Here is a 22006-nt window from a genome sequence, read left to right as displayed (position 1 = left end):
GTAGCAGGAGCTGCAGGGCTGCCCTATGGTAGAGGAGGCCGTGAACTGATATACATAAGAAAGAGCATCAGCCCTTAAGGCAGGAGGCACCCAGAGGGGACTGCTGAGGGGACTGCCGACACAGTCTTGAAAGGAGACACTTCTGAAGGGACTGTGGCCCATGGGGGACACACACTGGGGCAGAAACAGCCCTGAGGGACTATGGCCAGCAGATGACCCACACTGGGACAGCCATGCTGGGATGCATGAAGCAGCTTGGTGTTTTTATGGAAAGGAAAGCTCTGTATGCTACTTCCTGTTACGAGTGCTACTTCAAACTCACACATTTGTACTAGGCATAACTGGCAAGAGTTTTGGCAGGGGTGAGCTGCAGGAACTACCTGTGTGGGAGAGGGCTGTAAAGTTCCCTATACCAGTCACAATTACTTTCAGCCAGCTCAAAAACTGATGGAAAATCCATTTTAATATGTTTTCACATTTTTGTTTAATTGGATTCACAATTCCCCAGCTGCTAATGACCAGGAAACATAGAACCGGCTTGCAGTTTATTCCAATGGCCTTTGGGTGTACAGGGTCTTTGTTGTATGACAGGCTTTCTGACATCTGCCCAGCAGCCCTGCACTTCCTCCAGCATCACCCCAGGTGCTCACTCAGTTCACGTGACTCATTACACAAGCCAGTGAGAGCTGCCTACTTTCTCTGATAACTCGTACAGATACATATAAGCACAAAGTGAAAACACCTGTAAGCTGTACCTTATCATCATCAGTTCTATGACTCATTAGACTCTGGGCAGTCTTAGCTCTCAATTAGGTAGAGGCAATTTGAAAGAGTGCATTTGGAAAGAAGACTCGGTGTGGACCCAGAGCCACAGACAAACTCCAACCAGCAGCAGAACACTGAGTTCCTTTGAGCTTACAATGGCACCCTGGAAGAGACCCCATAAAGTTGCACTGTTAATCATGAACGTAGGTTTTCTGTGTTACCTGGTGAACTTACTGCAAGATCAAAGAAAGAGCAGAATCAATTCCTTGGAAGTTAATTCTCGATCTCTGAACCAAGAAAATAATATCCTTCAGAGACTGGACCATTTGGACTGGAACATTCATAACCTCTGTAAGTAAAAGGCCATGCTGCTTAAGTTTTTTGAGGATTGAGTATCCAGATTTCCTGAAGGATATAATAATAGATAGCACTGATAATGTTTGTTTGTGTTTCCCTGCGCACTTTTGTTTGTTTTTTGGTTTTTGTTTTGTTTGTTTTTTTTTTCCTTCTTGTAGTCTTGAAAAAGATTTGATAGCTTCTCTACTGACACACAAAACAATAAAATCTTTTGCAGTCATCTTGGTGTTTTTTTTTTTTTTCATATTAGACAGCTCCTAACCTTTAACTCTTTTAGAACTGTTAAGCAATTTTAAGGTGCCTTTTGTACCAGCATACTTATCTCAGGTGGCTCTTATTCCCATCATTATTTTGTTTGTCATAAACAGCTATTTTTGAAAGAAACTGGAAATGCCCCATTTCCTCAGCCTCTGAGCCTGCTGTGTGGGTGAGCAACAAGGGGAACTGTGACTCAGCCCTTTTCCTTCATGTCCCTTGAGCATAGGCACAATGGCGTCGCTGTGGGGAAAAGACGCTGATGAACTCTGCATCGCCTGCTTGATTGGACTGTGTTCCCAAGCAGCATTAGCTGAAATCTGCTGGCAGGACTGTTTCTCTCTCATCTCACAACAGTGGAAGGCCAACAGCATCCCAGCAGATAATACTTGTATATGAGCAATATTAATTCCAAAATGGCCTTTTCTTTTTCACGGAAGGGATTGTGAATTTTGACCTTGTTTTCAGGTATCTGTTACAGATTGGAATCTTGGGAAGTGGGCACAGTAGAGACATCTGAATAAGGGCTGAAGAATCTATCTTTTTATTTCCTTTGGACCCCTTGATTTCCCACTTTTTTTCCATGTTATTTCAATCTCATCACCTCATGGCGGTGGTAAGAGGGCTAAAGCAGCCAGAACCCTGCTAGCTGGCATTGCTTTGACTGTTTTGTGGTCCACATCTCCTCACATTAGAGCTAGATGTGTGGTAGCTAGAGCAGAAGAAGAAACTTAGAACGTTTTGATCATCCAAGCCTGAAAGAAGCTGTTTGAAATGCCACTTCAGGCACCCTTGAAATTGATAAGGAATTTTCCCTGCACAGCTTGATCGCATTTAATATCCCCTAGCTCATAGTGTCACTGTTACGGCTGACAGTGTCTTCACTGGCACCTATTCTCATGGACATCAATAGCTGGGCACAGTTTTTGTCAATTATTTCAGAGCCATTTGAAAGAAAGCTGAAGTTGTCACTTCAGTGCTTAGTCACAGTTGAGGTGGGAAGGCACCTCTGTAGTTAGTCTATTCTAATTCCCCTGCTCTAAGCATCATCAACTACAACAGGTTGCCCAGGACATTGTCCAGTTGGGCTTTGAATATCTCCAAGGATGGAGACTTAATAACCTATCTATCTGGTCTACCTATTCTGGTTTTTGGTCACTCCAGCAGTCAAAGAAAATAGAAAAGAAGATTCTTATGTTTAAATGGGATTTCCTGTATTTCAGTTTGTGCCCACTGCCTCTTGCCCATTCACTGGACACCAGGAGAAGCCTCTCCCTCCATCTTTGTTAGTCCCTCTTGTAAGATATTTATATGCATCAATATGTCCAATCTCTGCCCCTAAGCCTTCTCAGTCTCTCTCAACCTCTCCTTGTATAACAGATGCTCCTGTCTCATAATCATCTTAGTGGATCTTTGTAGGATTTGTTCCAGTATTTCCATGTCTCTCTTGTACTGAGGAGGCCAGAACTGGACACAGTCCTGCAGATGTGGCCTCACCAGTGCTGAGTAGAGGGGAAGGATCACCTCCCTTGACCTGCTGGCAATGCTCTTCCTAATGCAGCTCAGGATACCCTTGGCCGCCTTCACTGCAAGGGCATCCTGTTGGCTCATGTTCAACTTGGTGTCCACCAGGACCCCTAGGTCCTTTTCTGCAAAGCTGCTTTTCAGCTTGTGCTGGTCCATGGGTTTGCTCCTCCACAGGTGCAGGACTTTGCATCTGCCTCTACTGAACTTCATGAGGTCTCTGTTGATCCATTTCTCTGTCCTCTTCAGGTCCCTTTGAATGGCAGCAGGACTCTCCAGTGTATGAACCACTCCTCACAGTCTGATATCATACACAGACTTGATGAGGGTGCACTCTGCCCCATTTTCGTTGTCATTAATGACCATATTAAAACAGTATTGGAATGAGGATTGATCCCTAGGGTACATGACTAGTGTCTGGCCTCTATCTCGACTTTGTGCCACTGATAACAACCTTCTGATCCTGGCAGTTCAGTCTCCCTTACTATCCACTTATCTAGTTTGTACTTTGGGCTGTGCGTGAGAGGCAGGGTCAGAAGCCTTCCCTGAGTTTAAACAACATCCACTCCTTTCCCCTATTTCACACAGCCAGTAATTTAATTGTAGAAAGATTTAACTCACACAGATTTTCTGTGCATTTTTTATATGGCACAGTTCAATTTTGTAAACTTAACAACTTAACTTAACTTAACCTTGAGAGATTAGGATTCATCCTGTTCAAAGCTTTCTGATAGAGCAGAAGTCAAAACTAACAACTAGCTTTTCAAAAGACACTGCAAAGCACTCGTTTATTGTATTTACCTTCAAGAACAATTTGACCTAAACAACCTCACACAGGCTATCTGTGCCTTTTCTTTATGGCATGATATTGTGAACCTAACAAAACCTTGAGAGATGAGGGTTCACCCTGTTCAAATCTTTATGAGCAGAAGTCAAAAGAGTCTGGTAAGCTTAGTAAAGGAGCAAAGGGCTCATTTACTGTATTTACCTTCAAGATAAATATGGTATGAACAACCTGACTCAGATGGGAATCCCATTATGGATCCTTAACACATTAATGTAACTCAAGCATAACGTCATGGAAATTAACATTTCTGGGTTACCTGTACTCCCAGATTTCTCCACTGATGCCAGCGCAGTGTCCCTTGCTCTGTGCTCATGCCATTGAAAGCAGAATCTGAGACAGAGTATTGTGAAACGTGGTGTTTAAAAGATGTTCTCATGTAGGAGGGAGGGTCTGATGCTAGTCTCATGTGAGTATCAGTTTAGCTGTAACTTCACGAATCTCTTGACCTACAGCGTTATATGGAGAATTTGGCCCAGTTATGATGATAGCGAGGGTTGTCAATTGCTATTATAATGAACCCTTTTTTTTTTATTTTCAATCAGCAAAATCAGTGGAAGCATTCCGTGAAAATATAAACCAAATAGAACATGGTCTGAAACTGCAAGATAGTTCCAAGACTCAAGTACACAAAGCTGATAATGCAAAGGAGGAACAGAAGATTGTACACCGTTTGCTGTACCCAGACTCATTTTTGTTCAAAAGCTGGGGTGCAGATTTAAGGGAAGAGGAGCAAACTGTTGCACAGAATCTGTTCTTAAGTTATGGGTATAATGTTTATCTCAGTGATCGTCTACCTCTAGACCGACCCATCAGAGACACCAGATCTCCCAGGTACAGTATAAGCCCTCTCTACATTCACAAGAAGACATGAAATTAAAGGGAAAGGGACTCACGTTGCTTTGCACGAAGTTAAAATAATCAACTAACAGATCTCAATTTGTGCTCTGCTTCTTTAGGGTTTTTTCCTATCATGTTTTCCAAATCTTACTCAGACTTGTAATACTCCAAAGACTGTGAAAAGAAGTCATGTTGTAGAGAAGAAACTTAGGAAAAATAATATAATGTTAACATTACAATTAACATAGAACTTGTAACTGTTAGTAGAAAGGGGAAAAGCTAACCATAGTATTCAGAAGATATGAGACTTTCTGGTCTGTTTATATTCTGTTTAAATCCCAAAGGCAGGAAATCTGAAGCATGCTTTCTCTTGTCTCTTACACTGTCTTACTTAAGCCTTTTATAGGCTGAGATATCCAAAGTGGTGTTTTTTAACTTCCCTTGCTTTGGAAAACTTCTAAAATATAATCAATGAAGACATAAACCCTTATATTGTAAAATTCTGTCCTTTTTAACAAAATGCTTATTTTTCTTAGCTATGTTGCAGACTATAAGTGGGGAATACCTATATTGCTTATTAAAAGATGACTAGGAACCAAACAGGAGAGGTGGCTGGAACTAACTATTGGCCAGTGAGTCCCGTGAAGGATGAGGGAAGATTCAGCACTTGAGCTGAATCTCTGGCACTCTCATCTTTGGTCTTCTAGGCACAGCCATAATGGACCTGTGACATTGTGAGTTTCCTTATAGCCTTATTTTCTCTCTCTGTTTTCCTCTCAATTTATTAAAGAGGCTGAGGATTAATTGCATGGAAAAGATAGTGGCGTAAACATCTGCAGGATTAATATGTAGGTGAGCTGTGCGCTTTATAAAAGGAAGCTTAAGGGACTTTGCCAGGAATTAGTTGGTTTTGAAGCCAATAGATAATATTTTTTAAGCAGACCAGTGGTACTATGTGAGCTGGCATAAGTAATCATTAAAATCCTCATTAGGAACAAGTATCTGTTAAAAAGCAAGCACCTTTTTATTTTTTTTTCTATATATTATGATAAGCTACACAATTTATTGCCAAAGATAATAGTAAGCTTTACAGGAATTAACTGATGTAAACATGAAAGAATGTCACAGATATACTGTAAGCCTAGACCTTTGTGCCTATGGTCGCTTGTAATAAATCTGATTGATGGAGCATTTCAGAAAATTCTGTGAAGTACAGAGTGGATTGCAAACAGCGTGAATTAACAGTGTCACCCTTGGGAAAAGGGGAGTTGTCTTACTGGCAGATGCAAAGAGCAGATTATGCAACTGATTCCTCATTGTACTGCTTGGATGGAGCTGGTTCCATCTAGGGCGGACAGTAGTACGTTACCCTTGACTGTGGGTGTCCTCTGGGTCTTGGATTAAGCCTTAAATCTGGCACATAATGACAGTTTGCGTGTGTTTCTCAGTTTATCATGTCTGAAGTAGTGTGAGGGCTGTGTAGTAGCTTCCAGAATGAGTTTCAGGGGTCTTTCTGGGCAGCATGTCTTGGGGTGCTCAGGCAGAGGGTGTGGAGTTGTGTGAGGGCACAAAGTGGTGAGCCAGTCACAGACCCTCCTGAGGCAGCCCTGAGCTGAATGATCCCCACGCTGCTAAGAGGTCATTTTGGAGACAACTATCTGGAGCAGCCACCACAGAGCTGGCTGGAGCAAGTGCATGATTAGTCTGTATGGTCCCAAAGAACGGCTGCAGTGCCTGGTGCTTTTCTGCTTTGCTATGAAGATGTATTTGCAGAGACCACCTTTTGCAGATATACACTCAGGCCCTTGCACTAATGGGTAATAAAGCTAGTCGAGAAATTCCAACAAAAATGCATTCAATTCATGCACAATTGCCACTGTCTACTTGGAGCACGAGCCCGGCTCTCAGAGAGCTACGATGTGTAGCTACAGAACTCATGCAGTTTGAGTATTGCATTTGTGAGCGTGTTTCTAAGAGGAGGGAACGATCAGCGTGAGAATACAGCTATGCTCTCTTGACTGCTCTAGAGGGAGTCAGTGCTTAGTATTATGAAGAAGACCACTGGGTCTTCTCATCATCTGCCTCATGGCCAGGATATTAATTAGCAGAGCTGACAAATATCCCAACTATATACTTTAAAAAAATTAAAATAAAAAAGATCTTTTGACAGTAAGCAGGAAATCTAGAGGTATGCAAGCTAGCACAAGCCAAGTTTGTTTCAGGACTGGAAGCAATTTATTCTGGGGAAGCATGGAGTTCCACAAGGCCTGGTTTACTCTGTAAGAAGGATTTTTGAAGCTCTTTCAAAAATTTCTAAAGAGATCTGTCCAAGGGAATCTTTCTCCCATGTCAGTTAAGTATAGCTAGACCTACCTTGTTCTTATTCATTGCACATACAAAGGGATTATTGTCTAATTTGCTTTGGTCTGCTGTCAAGTATGGATATTGTAATCTCCTTCTCTAAATGCAAAAAGCCAAATTTCACTCAATTCTCCACTGCCTTCTAAGCTAATCATCCCTGACTGGGTCAACTGCGTTCTTTATTTTCAGTATTTTATAAGCATTTTGGATTGAGAAACAGTAATTTTCCTTTCTTATTGTCTTAACAGAAATTCTAACTTTATCCAAATGGTTTACATACATACATACCACAACTCAAATGAATAATGAAACTTTTAATTGGCAATTCATTTTTTTTTTCATTCTTATGTGATTTTCACTATAGGTTTTAAGACCAACATGCTAATTCTTCCTTTTTGTGGCTGCCTTGTTCTCTGACTTTCTTTAGAAACTGTGCTAAAGTTGTTGGTTTTCTATTACAGCTGTAAAAAGAAAACATATCCGAAAGACCTTCCAACACTCAGTGTTGTACTTATATTTATGGATGAAGCACTGTCAATCATCTTACGTGCAATTACTAGTATAATTAACCGAACACCTTCTCATTTGTTGAAAGAAATAATCCTGGTAGATGATTACAGTTCAAATGGTAAGTGACCCAGGGAAGGTAGGAGTCTTGCTAATTTAGGCTGCTGTTGTGTTAAATGACCATTGGTGGCCTTTTGGGTGCATGCAGAGTAGACCACTCCAAATTAAGAAGTAAACTGAGTACAGGAAAAAAACCCAAACACCTTAATAGCATGAAAAAAAGGGCAGCTAATAAGGAACAGAATGATGCTCTGCAAGTATTTGAAAAGGTTAATAATGAAAGTGTGAGAGTATTTATCATCACTGGCTCATCAGTGTAGCAAAGTAAGAGTATGCTAAGAAAACTATCTCTGTAGGTATCTGAAATAACTCCTTGAAGAGTGGCATCTTGAGTTGTGGAAAATACTCCTAGGGGAAGCAGTGGGTGCAGAGTTGCTCTTAAAATTGAGCTGAACAAAGCGTGGTAAAATCATCTGTAAGAAACAATCATGCCCCTGATCTAAGGGTGTTTGTTTTTTTTTTTAAATTTCTTCGCTGACAAGATGTGTTTGATTTCCCACAACTTTCTGTTCCTTTTCTCTGATGCTATTTTTTCCTTTGGTGAGGGAGTTGGTATGCCTACAGCTCTTATAGGAGCATTTCATGTTTCCAGGGCTTGTTTATTTTCTCTTTTCCTTTCCTTTCCTTTCCTTTCTGTATGGTAGAAGATACACACAGAAATTACTGCACTAAGGCAGCTAATTGATGGCTGTTACATCTAAAGCTCCTACATACTGATGTATTTGTGTACAATTTAGAAGCCATATAATAACGTTATATGTAAATGAAATGTAGGTACTTAATTGAACTCCTGGAACAGAAGCTGATTTTAAAAATAAGCGTCTTGAATTCATGAGTACCTGAAAAATTCTACCTATTCTATTGCAAAGAACAAACCAATTTTCAATCTGAAACTAGAAAGCCAGTACCAACATGATCTTTGCCATTTCTTAAATATTGGTTAACCTTTTTTTTTTTTTTAATCATTAAAATGTGGGGGGTGTTATTAGATGATCTGAAAGGACCTTTGGAAACACGCATCAAAAATTACAATGCAAAGCATCCTGGACTGCTGAAGATCATCAGACATCAGAAAAGACAAGGCCTAACACAAGCCCGGATTTCTGGCTGGGAGGCATCAACTGCGGATGTTGTGGTGATTTTGGATGCCCATATTGAAGTGAACGTGGCATGGTAAGACTATGAAGACTGGGGGATTTCTGAAGTAGGGAGAGGGAGATGGACAAGGAGTGTAACTACGTAGCTGAGTCAAACATCCCATATGCGGTTCTCCTTTCTGGCCTGCCACATGTTAATTAACAGCCACCAAGTCATTTATTTCTGAGAGGAAAAGGGATACAGTTGTTTGAAATAACTAGCAAAGCAGACAGGTAATTGAGTAAGCTGTTTAGTGAAGAGGAAGAGAGAAATGCTTATATTCTCTGTATATTTATTACCTTTCTAGGAAAAAAAGAGACTTCACAGAGTGAAAAAGCTAAGAACGATGCAGGTTATCTAGTTGCATGCCAGCAACTTTTGCCCTTTATAAGTACATTACACAGCCATAATACCCAATGACTTCTTCCCTTCCTTTTCCCTTCCTTCTTATCTCTTCATGCAGAAGACTCCCTAGAGCCTGCAGGAGGCAGACCCAGGTAGCAATAAACCCAGCAAGTTAAGTGTGGAACTTATGGTTAGTATGATTAGTAACAGTCAAAATGTAGAAGCTGCCTCATGGAAGGGAGAACTGAGCCATGGTGTTAATAATTTGGGCTACTAACACTCCAAGACTGGCATCTAACTTTTTGTAGAGGCCCAAAGTCAATAACTTAAATAAAGTAGCTAACTCAGTTTTAGAAACAAGCAGTAAAGTTTAGTACTGTTCATTAGTTTTCCACTTTTTCAAGATGAATAGACTCTGTTAATTTTGGTAGGGCGGAACCTATTTTGTCTCGAATAAAAGAAGATCGCACTGTTATAATATCACCGGTATTCGACAATATTCGTTTTGATGACTTTGAGCTTCTTCAGTATTCAGTGGCTGCAGATGGATTTGACTGGGCACTCTGGTGCCTTTATGAAGCTTTACCAGCTGAATGGTATGCTCTTAAAGATGAAACAGCTCCAGTCCGGTAAGTGAGCCAAGATGCATGATATCCAATGTAAAGCTAGCAGAGGGAAGATGATGTTTCATAGGTGGTTGGATAGACACCTATGAAGCACATTATATCTAGATAGTTGGTTTGGAAATATGGATTCTTTAGCAGCCCTGAAAATCTCACTACACCAGTTGCAGTATTGTGCTACAGTATCTGCCCTGCGCTGATCCTGTTGTGAGATTTTCAGACAAACCCCGGATAACCGATTTTTCTGTCTTATATTCCTTAGCTAGGAGTGTGGTAGCAATATTTATTGACTGTACAAGATGAACTGTAGGCCTTCTCCGTGCTTGCCCAACAATATGAAGTGAATCTCAAAACTTTACTGGACAATTGCATGTCTGAGCTGTGAGGACTAACATGGATTCAAGCTGTGTAGTTCTTTCTTTGGAGATGTTGGAGTGACATATGATTACAGTGATCTTGGGCAACCTTTTTCAACCCAAGTGACCTCTTACTGCTAGGCTTAGGATCCAGTATATTTGCTTCTGTTCCTGATACCTTCCTTAACTGCTTAGATTAGTTTATGTACTCAACACAAGATGGTTGCTGGTACTATGATACCAGTAGCCATTTCTTGCTGAATATATAAACCCATTTGTTTCCTTGTTCTACACGGATGTCAGATGTTCACTATCCCTTATCTTTTAACAACCATCTATCAAACAATATTTTAAAAAAATAACAAGATTAACTACAGTCATCAGATTTTTCTAGTCCTATCTTGTCTGGTTTATGCAGTGAGAGAAAGGAGAGCCCACACTGGAACATGCTTCTGGCAGGAGCTGCAGCCTGTGGAGATATGATCAGGCAGGAGCAGGTTTTCTAGCAAGAACTGCAGTCTGTGTGGGACCTACACTGGAGCAGTCTTTTCCTGAGTAACTGTGGAAAAAAAACACATTCTGGAGCAGTTCTTAAAGGACTGCAGCCCATGGGAAGGATCCATGTTGGAGCAGCATACAGAAGGACTGTATCCTGTGGGAGGACCCCACACTAGAGCAGGGGAAAAATATGAGGAGAGTGGTAGAGATGAAATGTTATGAACTGACTAGAATCTCCATTTTAAATCCCCATGGCCTGCTCAGGGCAGGGAGAGAAGGTAGAAGATTCAGGATTGAAGCTGAACCTGGAAAGAAGAGGGGAGGAGGGAAAGTGGTTTAGTTTTGGTTTTGTCTCTCTCACTATCCTCTTTTATTTTTAATTGGTAATAAATTAAATTAATATTCCCTAAGTTGAATCTATTTTGCTAGTGATGGTAACTGGTGAATGACCTCCTTATTCTTACTCAGCCCATGAGCTTTTCCATCTTATTATCTTCCCCTGTCTTGCTGAGAAGGAGGAATGAGAGAGTGGCTTCAGGGCACCTGGTGGCAGCCAGCCAAGGTTAACCTACCATACTTATTTATATAAAAGGCTTTAAAGTTTTCTGTGTAGATCCTGAGGCAGAAAGGCACCATGAAAACATTTGAAAAGAACGTACTATGTTTCTCAGATGAGATGACAGATTTCTTCATTCGTATACTACTACACCTGGTAGCCAAGCATTGGAGATAAGGCTGCACAGATAGCTAAATAAAGAACTACTGGTGAAATTGGCACCTGTATGTCTTAGAACATTATAAAGCGAGCATTAATCATTTGGGTAGGAGAATGGAATGAAAGCAAGCCAAATGTAGGTTTAATAATGTTTCATGTGAAGTGTCCATAATTCTTAGGCCAGAGAAAATAGAAGTGGGTTTAGTCATAGGGGATATCAAAAGACCACCAAATCCCTTTTCAGTCACCTTAGCTCATCTCTCTTTCAAGACCTCAGTTGACAGTGATTCCACAATCCCCCTTCGCAACAGGCTTTAGTGTTTAAGTTTCCTTAATGATAGGTAAAAATTCATAGTGTCCAACCTAATTCTTCCTTCCTACAGATTAATCTGATTTCTGTCTTCTTGTTTTAAATATATGAAAATTGTTGTTACATCTCTCAAAATAGATCTAATTCTTTAAAAAATACTAGATCATGCTTTTTAGACCATTGATCAAGTTTATTTGCTGTCTCCTAAATTCTTTAATGTTGATCCACATGTTGTTCTGAATTAAATCTGTTACTCTCTCTTGGATACAACTGGAACCCTTCTGGAAGTTCAGGATGTGATTGACTAATTGACTTTATTTCCATCATTGTTGTTTCTTTCTTATTTTACTTATTTGGTTCTCCAGGAGCCCATCTATAATGGGGATTCTTGCTGCAGACAGGAAATTTCTGGGTGAGATTGGTGTACTGGACGGTGGAATGCACATATATGGAGGAGAAAATGTGGAACTTGGCGTGAGAGTAAGCCTATATCTTCACCTTTTTATGAAAGAGAGTGAAAGTTAGTATGTGATTATTTTTCTTTTTTTTTTTAAAGCACTCAGGCCACTGGTTATTGTCCAAAACATGGGCTAATATTTCATAACAGTTCTATTTTATTTTGGATACCAAAGGGAAGTTATAGATTTCCAAAAGTGTTTAAGGTTCATCAGCAGGCTTTTGTCGATGCATCTTAAGGATATTGACTCCTAGTCACACAAAAACAGGAAATACTGAATCTTGCAAGATGAGATTCTCTGCAGAGATTCATAGAATCGTAGAATGGTTTAGGTTGGAAGGGACCTTTGAAGGTCACCTAGTCCAACCCCCCTGCAAGGAGCAGGGACATCTCTGACTAGGTCAGGTTGTTCAGAGCCCTGTCCAACCTGGCCTTGAATGTTTCCATTGAGTTTGAATAAATAAGCAACTTTACCTCAAATTCTCTATTCTTTACCTAGGCCTGGCAGTGTGGAGGTAAAGTAGAAGTGCTGCCCTGTTCAAGAATTGCTCATTTGGAAAGAGCTCACAAGCCTTACTTGCCGGACTTGAGTATTGCGATGAGACGTAACGCCTTGCGTGTAGCTGAAGTGTGGATGGATGACTACAAGTACATGGTCTACTTTGCATGGAATCTTCCAGTAGAGGTGGCTGTGTATCTATGTGTTTCAAAGTGAAATTAAAAGTCTAAAAGTGGTCAAATAAGAGCATGTGGTCACACTAAAAAAGGCATAGTGTTGTTATAACCGTCACTGTGAAAAAAAATAAATAGTATGTTAGTAATTATTGATATGGATGGCATCCAAAAGCCATGAGACATATTCCTCTTCAGCTCAGACCAAGAGCTGACACTTAGCTTAAAGAACATAAAATGAAATTGTTTAACATGTATTTTAACTTTTTTAGGGAAAATAGGGAATATTTAACCTGGAATATTCATAATTTACTTGGAATATTAATAATTTTACATGAAAGAATGTGTGTCTTGTGATCTGAGACTCCCTGAATATTTTTTAAATAAGCAAAATTGAACTTTAAATAGACAATACAATCACTCTTCATTGTATGCCAAATGACTTTTTTTTTAAGTGAGCTTTTTTCTCTGCAGACCAAAGTTCTTATTTTGTTTTCCTGGAAGAAAAAAGAGTAGTCTTATAGCATCCTTGGAAGGTTGAAAAATTGTAATACCAGGAAATTAAGAACTTTCCTTTAATAATAATAATCTAAGTCTTTGAAGTTTTTTCTCCTTTTGATTAACTTCAGTACTTCTGAACATGGTTTTTCCTTTTCTCCTTCACAAACTGTTGGAACGGTTTCTCCTTCACAAACTTGACTGGAAGTGTCAAGACCAGGTCTTTTGAGTATTGATAATTTCAGTTAATAAAAAAAAAAGCCGTATGAATTTTCACAGCCTGCACTTCAGTGGATTTATGAATCTTTAACAAAGGAAGAATAGCTTCCCACCTCCTGAAGTTTTCTTGAATAGATATTAAAGAAACAAATTGAAATATGTAATTGATATAGCATAAGTTAAAACTTCAGAAGAATCCACTTTTCTTCCCCATTAATTAACTTTTACTGTAAATATCTGGAAATTTTCATCTGAAAATGCTAGCCATCTGAAACTAAGCCGTTGGTAGGAACTGAATTATCAGTTTTAGCACAGAAAGAAACTTGAGTAAAACTTGCACATCTTTAACGACCTCTTTTCTCTGGGATGTACAAGTCTATTTGAAATTCCTAGCCTAACTTACTCAGGTCACAGACTGCGTTTAACAGAACTGCTTAAAGATAGGGTGTAAGCTCCTGTTGGATTGATTTCTGTCAAACTTTCCTGCTGGAGCTATTCCACTTTGCGTAAGAAGTTACATAGTCTCAGAAGCAATAGTTTGAATCTTGATTGCTCCCATATGAGAAGAGTGTCACAGGCAGCAGACTATTGATCAAGCTAAGGTTGTTAACAAGCTCTATCTTATTTTTCACTTTGAGCTAGATTTTTTTTTGTCAGTGTGAAAACTTCTTCCTATCCATTGCTAGCTTTGATATTTTTTATATTTGTGAAGTCATGACATGTTATGTTTTCAGTAATTTATTGGTGCTTCTAGGCAAACATGTTGCAAAATGTTGACATTTTAAAAATGTGCAAATTTTATTTTAAATGAACTTTTAAATATATTTTTAATGTTATGAATAAACAATATGAAGAAATAAGTGTATATTTTCCCTAGTTTCTGTGGCAGTAAATAACGGACTCCATGGATGGTGTTCTGGAGACCTTTATTATTAATCAGCATTAGTCTTTTATAGTCTATTTAAAATACACACAAAGTGCACGCACTTAATCATCTAATTTGATTGGTAGCTATATACTGTTCACGCACCTTACGCTTCATTTGGATTGGTTATAGTTTTTTTGGTTGTCTTTACTATTTTTGCCTTTGGTATTTCCTTATCTTGTTCTAGTTGCTGGTTTTTTTTGTTATTGAGCAAGTGGTGTTCAAGGACATAGCCCAGATTCATCAGTGTCAAACAGCTGTGCTGCACTCTGCCTCCACAAGTTTCTCAGACCACCTTAATGTTCTGAAATTAAATATGTTGTTGTTGCAGAATCCTGGAATAGACTTTGGAGATGTTTCTTCCAGAAAAGAGCTAAGGAAAAAATTGAACTGTAAAAGCTTTGACTGGTACATAAAAAACATTTACCCTAATTTAATATTTCTTCCCAACATTGTTGGCTATGGAACAGTAAGTATTGAGTCTATTTATTTGAAATATGAAACAACTCATTAGCTATACTGTTATGAAGAATTGTTGTGAACAGTGTTTTGCTGGTTATGATATATATTTTCTAGAAACTTTAAAAATACTTCTAGATGTCTTTCTAGACACTGAAGCTTTCTGAAGTCTTTTCATATTAGTTGTCAGTCTAGAATTTCTAAAGTGTGTTATTGTGTATGTACTGATGGGAACACAATGGTAGTTTGCGAAAGTGCTTAACATGCATTTGTTTTTTTTTACTGCATGCAAAACTCAACTGTTGACCAACAAGAATGGATCAATATCTTCTTGTAAGGGCCTGAATTTTACAATGGAATAGTATGGATTTTTTTCTGCAGACATCAGCAGGATAATTTGAAAAGCATGCAGACATGAATAAAGATAGTATGTAATACATTAGACGGCAGGCCACTATTTGCAAAAGAGAGAACTAATCATCCAGGCTTCAGTGGCTTCTTACTATAGGTAGGCATTTTCTAGACACAAGCTTGCATGCCTTGCTGGAGCTGGGCAGTGGTACTTACCTGTTTGGAGCTGTCTGATAACTTCTGACATGGTGCTACATGGCATGATTGGTTTCATAATAGAGAGAGATAGATTTAGATTAGACATTAGGAAGAAAGTTTTTACAATGAGGGTGGTGGAACACTGGAACAGGTTGCCCTGAGAGGTGGTGAATGCCCCATCCCTGGAAACATTCAAGGCCAGGCTGGATGAGGCTCTGAGCAACCTGATCTAGTCGAAGATGTCCCTGCTCCTTGTCAGGGCAGCTGGACTAGATGACCTTTAAAGGTTCCTTCCAACCCTAACCATTCTATGATTCTATGATTCTATGATTCTATGATGTTGATCAGTATTTGAAGAACCTTAGATTTGCTTTTGATTTTAGCTGTGATGACTCTACAAAGGTCATGTGAAATTTATTTGCTAAATCCATGTTGTATCTTCCACTTCACGATTTGATGCAGAGATCTGAATAAAGTAGCCTTGCCCTCAGGACAGTTTCTAAAATTAGCAGTGAGTAGTTGAAAACAAGATTGCTGTTCCTCAAGGTAAATTTCCTGTTTTGTTCTGCAGATGAAAAATACATTGAAAGAAGACATCTGTATTGATCAGGGCCCTGTCCCTGGAAACACACCAATTATGTATTCCTGTCATGAATACTCACCACAGGTAATGCAAGCAGCTGATCAGATTTTCACATATGAGCTGCTCCTAACTGTTCCTTTCAATCCTCCACAGGGCCATGAAATAGGCACTTCAAAACTATTATCTCTGTGCTATCTAAAGGGGAATATTAACCTATATTTAATTACAGTCTGCTCCCCAATGCAACTGGCAGCAGAGCAGGTTCTCGTGGACATCTAAGTGCATTAAACTAAGGCTTTTGGTTTAGGCTTGCCAAAAAATTGTGAGACCTCATGTTGATACTGATTGATTTCATTGATTAACAGAAGATCAGTGGGATGCATGGGAGAGAGGTAGATCTCTTCCTCACACCTCATTGCCTGTCCTCTCAGTAGAAGGGAAGCTAAGGGTTGCCGTTCAAGTCTAAGCATCTTACTTTTGTTTCCTTGGAAAACAGAAACGTGTTGTTTAGGGTCAAATTAATCCTGGTCTAATTACTGAGCAGTCAGTGAATGCTGGTGCTGTACAGCTGATACCTCTCAATATCAGTTTTGGAACTGCCTGCTATCATCTGCAGATGAGATTTCTCTGGTATCTTAATTCACTGACAGAAATGTCACCTTCCCTTTCAGCACACCTTTTATCACAGCACTGGAGAAATGTATGTAGGAGGTTTGCGTGCCCGGCAGAATACACCTGATAGATGCCTAACAGACCCTGGGAATGGAGACCTGCCAGTTTTAGAGCAATGTGACACAGCTGTGAATAAGGGCCTGAACTTGCACTGGGATTTTAAGCAGGTAGGTAGATTTCTATATCCCCACATGTCAATAAGCTTTCCCATTATAATGAATCCTTAATGCTTTCCTTGCAAAGCAGTTTGCTTCTGAGTAACATTGCCTCAATTTCAAGACTTGCAGGTGCCACTACAAGAACTACGGTGAAGGTGATCGAGTCTTCAGGGGTGTGTGATGTTAAAAACGAGGGGATGGTCACACAACTGAAGCTGAGTTACCAGATTTTACCCAGTTCTTATTTGTTATCCGAACCATAGCCACTTATTTGTCCAACTGGCTGTCTATCTTGATGGAATCAGCTGGTTTAATAACAATATGATAATACTAGCTTAGTCAGACTAAGAGAGATACGGCAACACTGCTGGGGCAGGATAAACAGGCAGCGGTGATAATGATGGAATGAGAGGTGGGAAAGGAAGCCATGAAGCTTCTCCCACCTCAGGCAGTTCCAACTTTATTAGCTTTATGTAATTAATAATTAACTAATTTTACGGGTAATGTGTGGGCCTGTTTAATATATCCCTCTCTCAGTAAAAAACTAAGCAGGTGACAAATCTTGTGGGAGAGTGGTAGAGAACAGAGGAGTTGAATTGGTGAAAGACAAAGGTTTCAGTGATGTGCACCAAATAATATAGACCTACGTGGTCTGCAGAAATTCCGCTAACACAGGCTTTCCTTTATCTTCAGTCTGGTCTGTAACCACAAAACTTAGAAAAAGTTGCAGGTATGTTTCTGGAAGACTTAGACCTGCCTTAAAAGTAAACCTTCTGTTCCTTGTGTGCATCGAGTATTAGCATAATGAAACAACTGGCTGCCTGAAAGATCTGGTTAAGATCTTGTTTGTTCTGGAGCCCAGTCCCTTATCAAAATCCTCATTTCCAGCACGATGAGTTGACTGAATCACACCCCACCCTATTTTCAATAGTTGGTACTGAAATATTGACTTAGAGATAAGAGATGAATATTCTCCTACCTGTTCTTGGCAATCTTCTTTCAAAACAGGATGCAGTATTAAAATTTACTAAAATGAATTTTTGTACTTGTAAAAAAAAACCCCTATACACCCCACAAAATCCAAACACCACTCCTCCCCTCTCCCAACTCCAACAAAACAGACATAAAATAAACCTCTAGACATATTTTAATATGCTTTGGAGAGTTACATAAGCTGTCATATGTCATTAGCCTGAGGAAAACATAACTTTTTTCTTTCAGGTCTGTGACCTACTGGTGTTTCTCAGACACGTTTGTAGAGGCCAAGAGCATTGCTTCCTGACTGAGCACTACATTTATAAGCCCTCGTCTTCTCTTGTGTTTCCTTTCCTTTCGTAGGGATCAGCCATAATCAACAGGAGCACTAAAAGATGCCTCGAGATCACAGCAGACAATCTAGTTTCATACAGACTTGTAATGAGGACCTGTACAGGACAAAAGTGGAATATCCAACACACAGTTAAGGACTGGTGAAAGACAAAAGATCTGGAACGGAAGACACAGGACTCAAAGCATTGACTAGAGGATGTTTTTCCATGAAAATTGCTACATTCATAAAGCAGCACTGAAAGCAATTATTTCAAATGTTTGTTTACATGGCATTTTACAATGTAGTACTTGTTGCAGGAGCTATCAGCTGCTCACATAAAGGTGCAAGTTCGTATTGCATTCTTGGGCCATCAGTCCCCTGAGTTTCCTCCATTAGGAGACGGATTGTCTTTGCTGTCTTTTATTATCACTGGAGAGAAGCAGTTACATCTAAGAAGTTATGTCTAAGAGTGTTTCAACCCACCTGAGTTCCTTATGTTGTCCTTTGGAAGTGCCTATCTACTCATTAATGAAAGATGAAAGACCAGTGTAAGGTCTATCTTTCTAACTTAGGCATTTTGGTTAGATATGAAAATTCAGGAGACATGAAAGTGGGTCTGACTTCCTCTCAAACACAGAGTTTATGTTGGGCTGAACTGGACCATTTTTCTTGTCTTGTGTCATATAGATAATGCAAAACTTCTTGTCAAGATGTGCTCATGCTAGTGGGTGAAATGAGATTCATCCTGGTTCTTCTGTCCCTGTAATTTGCCTGGACTTGATTCAGTTTCTCAGTAAAGCTTTATTAGATTCAGCATTGTGCTACACTAAGGCTGTTTTGATGTTTACCTATGTGAAGTTGGTTTGTGTAGCAGGCTGACAGCACGGATAAAGTCCCCTTGGAAACAAGGGGATTCAACTCAGTGGTTTTCTCAAACTAATACAAGGCCAATGCAATAGCGTATGTCTATCCAAGAACCTGATTAAAATACAGCATGAGTTGCTGATGGAAGGCAACTTCCAGGTAGACAGGATATGAGTTGTTGTAGAAATAGAGTTATGTGGAACTGGCTGTCCTACTTACTAGAATAACCACTACTAGGAACTATGCAGGAAACTCCTGTGAAATAAACTCATGGAAACTGTATAAAGTTTCAGCCCAAAGTAATTTTGTTATCAAAAGTGTGCCAAGCATTTTACCTAAATAGAAAGTGTATTCAGGGTTTGTGTGAATATTTGTTTGGATATAATCCAATATTATTTGCTTTTTCCTTTCTAATTTCTCTGTAAACTTGATGTGAACAATCTAGCCCTGATATTCAGAATTCAATTTGGACAAGCTCTTCTTAAAGGACAGTCTTTGGTCCTTAGGGTCTGTGTTTTTCTGTTCTGGAAACAGATTCTTAAAAATGCCACATTCTAACCAGATTGGATTTAAATTTCTAAAGTCATCTTTTATTCCCATGCCTTTGGTCAGAGCCAAAAACACTGAAGAAAGATGATTATGTGCTCTGGTGGTTTTCTGCATCTCCAATAATGTGTCTTATCAAAGTCAAAGGATTTTGGGGAACGCAATGAAGACAGTGAGAATTTTGCCAATACAACTGAAATGATAATCTGGCCTACTGGTGACGATGAATAAAAAGTGTTTATGTAATCATTTTTCCACCTTAACATGCCACTTCAATAGAATGTAATGGACATTTGAACAATTTTGTTTTGACCTTCAAGTTTGGAAAACATATTCCAGAATGCCTAGATTTTCTGGTTCTTAATGTATGACCTCTAGTTATACACAGAGATGTATGCACTGAACAAAACACTGAAACAAAATGCTTCAAATATTTTGATTGATCTCAAATATAAGTTGTTTTAATTTCCTGAAGCCCCTCCAACAATGTGACTTTTTTTGGCTAATTTTGTAATATGGAAAGATAGTAGCCATAAGAGAAGAACTCAGTTTTTAGACTAGTGCTTTCTGGTGATGCTTGGTGAGACATAATGTTTCTGGTGCTATTGTAGTAAAACACTGCTCTCACTAGTAATACATTTGAACTTATAATTCACTGCATGATGAAGCAACAGTAGAAACCACGTGCCATTGTGTATCATGAGAAGGTAGGTATGACTGTGGCACAGCATAAAGATGTGGTTGATGACCCATCCCTGGAAACAGTCAAGGCCAGGCTGAATGAGGCTCTTAAGAACCTGATCTAGTTGGAGATGTCCCTGCTCCTTGCAGAGGGGTTGGACTACATGACATTTGAAGGTCCTTTCCAACCGTAACCATTCTATGATTCTATGATCCTTTCTCAACCTGAAAACGAGTCATTAGCTGAACTTTCAGAAACACAGAAAAACACCTTGGCTCTGGCAAAATGGCGTGAGAGTACTCCAGTACCATGTGCTGAAGACAAGTAAGTTTTAATGGGAGTTTTAATGGCTGTGCAGCTGCATAGGAATGGAACAGCTTAATTCACAGCAAATATAAACAAAAGGACCAAGGTGCAAGCTACTGTGCAGGTAGTCCCTAGTGGCCTCTGCAGACCAGTAAAGCATTTCCTCCTTGGTTTTGTGCTCAGGCAAGCTTGGCTTTATTGTATGTTCAACAGAAATCCACCCTGGGAGGAAGAATTAGAAAAGGAAAAGAGATTTTTTTCTTTAGTGTCTGGTGGAATAGGGAGAAGAGCCAGTCTGGAGACAGGAATTGACTAATTGTCAGTCTCTTTAAGGGGAAACTAAACCAGAGAACAGAGAGAATCATTTAGTCTATTACCAGGGGATCTGTTTACTTCTGACTAAACCATGTGTGGTGGAACTGTGATAATCAATAATAAGATAATAAAAAAACCCCGCTGCTTTCATTCACATCTAAATTTACTTCTTTATTTTCCCCTCTCTTTGTGAAAATTTCACTAATTCACAATTAATGAAATTATTAATTGTGAATTAGAAGCATTAAGCGTATGTGTTACCAGTGGGGCATAGCGCTCTGCTTGGATTGAGAGCAATTCAGTCAGGATCAGTGGGCAACTTTTAACCAAATGATTATTTAAATTTTATCTGTCTTACTTCAAAATCAAGAGTAGCTTATTAGGCACAGGAAAGTCTGGAAGAAGAATTATAATTTTCAGAATGTTAGGTGCTTTACTACTGATTTCACTTGTTTGCCACCATGCCTGTTCCTGTCCCAGCAAAATTTTTCCATTCCTACACAAGACACAAGTAGCGCACTTTATTCTCTGGTTTGATTTTATATTCCCAGGTTTCAATTCACCCTAGTTAGGCTGCTATATACCTGTTTTCCTGCACACATCTTCCAGCACAGTGTGTTTTTCAGTTTATTTCTGCTACAAATGAATGTTCATTCTGCTATGAATGCATGGTTTTTAAAGTCTTTGGCACACTCTGTGCCTAAATTTTCCCCTCTGCTGAGAGATTCAAGTAAGGATGGAGGACATCCTCCAGTTTGACAATTAATTGCCAGCAGTATCGAAGTGTAGAGTTGCTCACAGTCAGCCACCCAGAAACCCTCAGTAAACTGTGCAAGCCTGAAGATTGCCAATGAGGTAGAAGGTCCATCAATCACAAAGGGTCATGTCCTGCCTCTTGTCTCTGGAAAGTATGGCACTGGGGCTCTGCGTAAAGCTTCATGCCTGAAACCACTTATTAACAGGGCTTCAGCTCAGCTCCTTGTAGCAAACATGATTTCAGCAATTGTTTCGTATGTCAGTAAATTCTGTATACTCAGAGATGGTCCTTATCATAGCCATGTTTGTTATCGCAGATGAGATTTTAGGCTGCTTTTGCTGATTTTTGGGAGACTCATTGTTACTTCAGAGCATGTTTTCCATCAGTTCACTGTGAATTTACTTGCAGTTCCTAGTCTTCCTAAACTGCCCTCCCAGGCAAAGCAAAATGGTACCTTACAGTGTGTGTGTTTGCATGC

The 22006-nt window shown here is 39.5% G+C and overlaps 1 protein-coding gene across 1 annotated transcript; it reads left to right on the top strand.

The window, feature by feature from the left end:
- The first annotated feature begins 920 nt into the window (after positions 1–920).
- On the top strand, positions 921–18222 carry GALNT8 (polypeptide N-acetylgalactosaminyltransferase 8). Its single transcript, XM_010121842.2, has 11 exons — positions 921–1116; positions 4291–4579; positions 7408–7574; positions 8563–8746; positions 9487–9684; positions 11923–12037; positions 12514–12699; positions 14660–14797; positions 15908–16003; positions 16591–16758; positions 18088–18222. Exons 1-11 carry the CDS (start codon positions 921–923, stop codon positions 18220–18222), a joined length of 1872 nt encoding a protein of 623 aa, XP_010120144.2.
- The last annotated feature ends 3784 nt before the right edge of the window (positions 18223–22006 follow it).

This window comes from Chlamydotis macqueenii, chromosome 1 (assembly GCF_036417535.1).
Source record: "Chlamydotis macqueenii isolate bChlMac1 chromosome 1, bChlMac1.mat, whole genome shotgun sequence".
Classification (NCBI taxonomy): domain Eukaryota; kingdom Metazoa; phylum Chordata; class Aves; order Otidiformes; family Otididae; genus Chlamydotis; species Chlamydotis macqueenii.
This window is presented reverse-complemented; position numbering and strand designations above follow the sequence as displayed.

Excerpts from the sequence above, each read along its gene's own strand:
- GALNT8 (XM_010121842.2), top strand. The coding sequence starts at position 921 with ATGGCACCCTGGAAGAGACCCCATAAAGTTGCACTGTTAATCATGAAC. Across the intron at positions 12,038-12,513 it reads ATGTGGAACTTGGCGTGAGA|GCCTGGCAGTGTGGAGGTAA; the intron begins GTAAGCCTATAT and ends TTCTTTACCTAG. Across the intron at positions 16,004-16,590 it reads GTCATGAATACTCACCACAG|CACACCTTTTATCACAGCAC; the intron begins GTAATGCAAGCA and ends CTTCCCTTTCAG.